The sequence below is a fragment of the Fulmarus glacialis genome, unplaced genomic scaffold, assembly GCF_000690835.1.
Source record: "Fulmarus glacialis isolate BGI_N327 unplaced genomic scaffold, ASM69083v1 scaffold46183, whole genome shotgun sequence".
NCBI lineage: Eukaryota > Metazoa > Chordata > Aves > Procellariiformes > Procellariidae > Fulmarus > Fulmarus glacialis.
This window is the reverse complement of record NW_009204476.1, coordinates 1-3584: the sequence shown is the minus strand read 5'-3', so window position 1 is coordinate 3584 and position 3584 is coordinate 1. Positions and strand designations below refer to the sequence as shown.

Sequence of the window (3584 nt, the reverse complement as noted above, 5' to 3'; positions counted from 1 at the left end):
TTTCCCCAGTTGTTTCTCATGGCTGCATCTCTTTCCTGTTGATGGTGACTATGGAATTTGTTTCTTGTTGCTTCTTCTTAAACACTTCATGGAGAGGAGTAAATTCAGCTCGGGCTTTCATACATCACAAGAGGTACTAACCCATCAAGTAGCCCCTACAGAAAAAAATTAAGTTAGGAAAAAAGTTAGCAAACACAGGCAGCACTCCTCAAAAATCAAGAGACAGATAGTCTTAAAATAAAAACTTCAAACTGCCAAAAACTCTGCTGATCAAGGCTATTTAAAACAATAAATCCTGTCCAAGGTACAAACTGGCCAGCTTAACTATACGCTCCTTCCTCAGTTGATTTCCTTCAACAAACACTGAGAATGAGATTAGCCTGTTCTCAATCCAGCTTTGGTAATTGTTTGGAATTTTTGAAGCCCAGGTTACACCCTATGAAAGGTTCTTTATTTGTACCCTTTGCACAAACTACCAGTGTTAAGATATTCAGTATAATCTGACATTTTCTGGCACTCAACACAACTCTGGTCTCTTTTTCCCTTCCATTTCTCTGAAGCCCTGTTTCTTTAGTGAGTTTAAGAAAGAGAACTGTTAAGACACATGTGTACTCAATGAAACAAGAAAATATATAGCATCAAAAAAGCAAGAAAATATAGAGCAGGTCCCTACCCAGCTACCTGCTACCAGGGGACCCATCACTTCCGTGTTACGAAACAAAATTTTTAACTACATTGCAGAAGTTAAAAAAAAAAAATTTAAGAAAGGAGGAATGACTTGTCATTCTAAAGTCAACACCTCATGGAGCTACTCCAGAAATTAACTACCAGTACCTCCAAATATCAGGTTTCAGCTATTCTGAATAACATAGATGGACTGAGAAACAGAGAGGGGGGAAAAAAAATTGAAAATGCTGCATTTGGATTTTGCATAGCCTGAAAGCTCCAGATCTTTCCTACTTTTTGATCTGTAAATATAGATGTATTAAAACGTCACATATATTGTATGCTTCAATGTTACGTTCAGTTTTCCAGAAACAAAAAAAACCACCTGAGACATCATCTTTACTTTAAGACTGCTTTGGATGTTTCTGAACACTAGCTACTGCTGCCATCAGTTCTTCTAGTTATGATCTCTCATGTAAACTATCACTATAAAGTACTCATTTGCCTTTCTTCAAGTTCTTTGATACTTGCTTTTTCCTCAAAGCCCGACTTTGTAATTACTTCTACTGACCAGTACATACTCAGTCTACCTTAAAATTCATTGTAAGTCAGACTCATCTTCTGACATACCAGGAACTGTCACCTTTTTTTAAACGCAGCACAATCCTACAGTAGCTGGCCCCAAAAGCATCCCACCTTATTCAAGGTTGCTTGTTCCAAAAATGCGTTGAAAAAAGCAACTTATAGCCAAGCTGCAGATCTTTAGCATACCTCATTTTATTTTCTGCTACTCTTAAATTTAACATAGGCACACATGAGCCACAAAAGAGAATAAAAGCTGAAAGAGTATTAAATCACTTACGGTAATTTCATCCTCATGAAAACTCTGGCCATGAAGAAGCTCAAAAGCACGCTGACAAATCCAATAAAGAGCAAAAGAAACCTATTCAGCTTGGGGATATTTGGGGCATTGGATCGATCCAGAATTATGAATCCTAGGCCGCCCATTGTGAAGAGGAAGCTGGATGCGAGCCCTTCCATAATATATTGCCCATTTACCCTAAAGAAAAAAAAAAGGGGGGAAGGGAAGAAGAGAGAGTCAGAAAAAGATGAGTTTTAAAGAAAATAGTGACATTTCAAACCCCATCTACTCAACCTGCTTTAGCTGTACAAATACGCAGAATTTGATGGCTGACTTTCTTACAAAAAGTAGGTATGGAAACTGACATTATGCAGTTACATTAAGGCTTTAATATGTAATTTATCTCTAGGACTGATAGTCTGCAAGGTGACCAGTCAAGCGTACTAGTGGTCTTGTACATAATAGTGTATACTAATGGCTACCATGCAAGCTCATCAGTTTTCAGAAGTATCTAGCCCCAAGTAGCACCTGGTTTCACAAATGACTCAAGGCATGGAACCATGACCCCTGGGCCACTGAGCTTTCCAAGTCTTATTTCCACCCCGATGTTTAGGCAGCAGTGCCAGAATCTCTGTACAAATCCCACTCGAAGCACTATGCCAGTGCATGAAGCACATCTACTGGTTCCAGCACACAGCAAAAGCGGTTCTTGCCTGCAGTATGTTTTGCTACCGGCTTGCTGAGCCTGCACACAGATTGTGGGGACCCAGCCTGAACGTGCTCCGGCTCTGTCAGTCCACGCTGCCAGATTTCCTTCTCACAAAGTGCAGACAGAGAGAGTGGAAGCTGAGATGCAGAAAGAATATTACAGCTGGATCACGAGTCTCCTGCTTCCCACAGTCACTGAACCTTTTTCCTATCCTTGTAATTAGCAATACTAGCAACCTCATAAAATTGGCATGGATGAAACTACTGTGGATGCTAATACAGAAATGAAGATTATCATTATTGTCTCATATCCTGAAAACAAACAATTTCATCTTCTTTCATGTTGTTTTCACTGAATTGTACTAAAGTGCTATCAACTCCCTGCAGTAGCCTGATTCATCCACGCTGCAACAATCCAAGCCAGTTTGAGACATATACTACATCTAGTCCAAGTCAAAATCTGTGCATCAGACATGTCACAGACCTTGCAGATTCAAAGAACTTTTTTGGTATTTAACAAAAACATGATTTGTTTCCACACACATAAAAAACACAGTTACAAATGTAGATTTAACCCTCTTCAGACCAATTTGTTACTAAGCAGTGTCTAGCTTATTTTCAATAATAGAAGCAGAAGACTCAAAGAGGACACTGTTGTTACACATTTGTAACTGTGCTCCCCACCCACAGACACAAGAGTCCCAATTACATCAGAGTTTAAAAGGCCAGAACCGAAAGTTCCACAAACATTACGTATGCTGCTATGAAATACGACCAAATGTGTCTGCATCCGCTATAAAACTCAACTTTAAAAGCAAGGGTTTGGAAGAAAGAGAAGTACTGCCAGCTCAAAACTTTTTTCTTACCAGACTTTTCTGGTAACTTTTTAAAAAGTTTTAGAAGGACTGAGTTTTTCTACTTCCATTGATTTAAATACTGCCTTTTTTTTTTTTTTTTTTTAAACATTTGCAAACTAAGGACTAATATAGAACAGATCCTGCCTTGCACAGAGAGCTCAAAAAAAAAAAGCAGATGCACAGCTCCGTAGGACGGGTTTATTCACTTGTGCTTAGACACTTGCAGCACCTCGCTTGCAAGGGCAGAGCCCGGCTCCCACCTGTATGCCAAGAAGGCCACCGGCCTCTGATGCCCATGTTCGTCTGTCATCGACCCCACGCTGGGAGGTTCCACAATCACGTCGTAGATAATCCCTGTGGGGAGAAGAGCAAGGACGGCCTTTGACTCACAGCAGCAGACAGCAAGAACCGCTTTAACACCGCAGGGACGCTCGGAGTTAGCCGAGGTTCGCCTTCTACGACCGACTTGGAGCCGGAGAAGCGGCCAGTAG

General features: G+C 40.5%; 1 protein-coding gene across 1 annotated transcript; it reads right to left on the bottom strand.

The window, feature by feature from the left end:
* Positions 1-136: 136 nt before the first annotated feature.
* LOC104074758 (oligosaccharyltransferase complex subunit ostc) lies at positions 137-3472 on the bottom strand (the record flags this gene model as incomplete). Its single annotated transcript, XM_009575008.1, has 3 exons — positions 137-155; positions 1529-1726; positions 3354-3472. Coding segments are annotated over 3 exons (336 nt in total), but the record flags the coding sequence as incomplete, so codon positions are not given.
* Between the last annotated feature and the right edge of the window lie 112 nt (positions 3473-3584).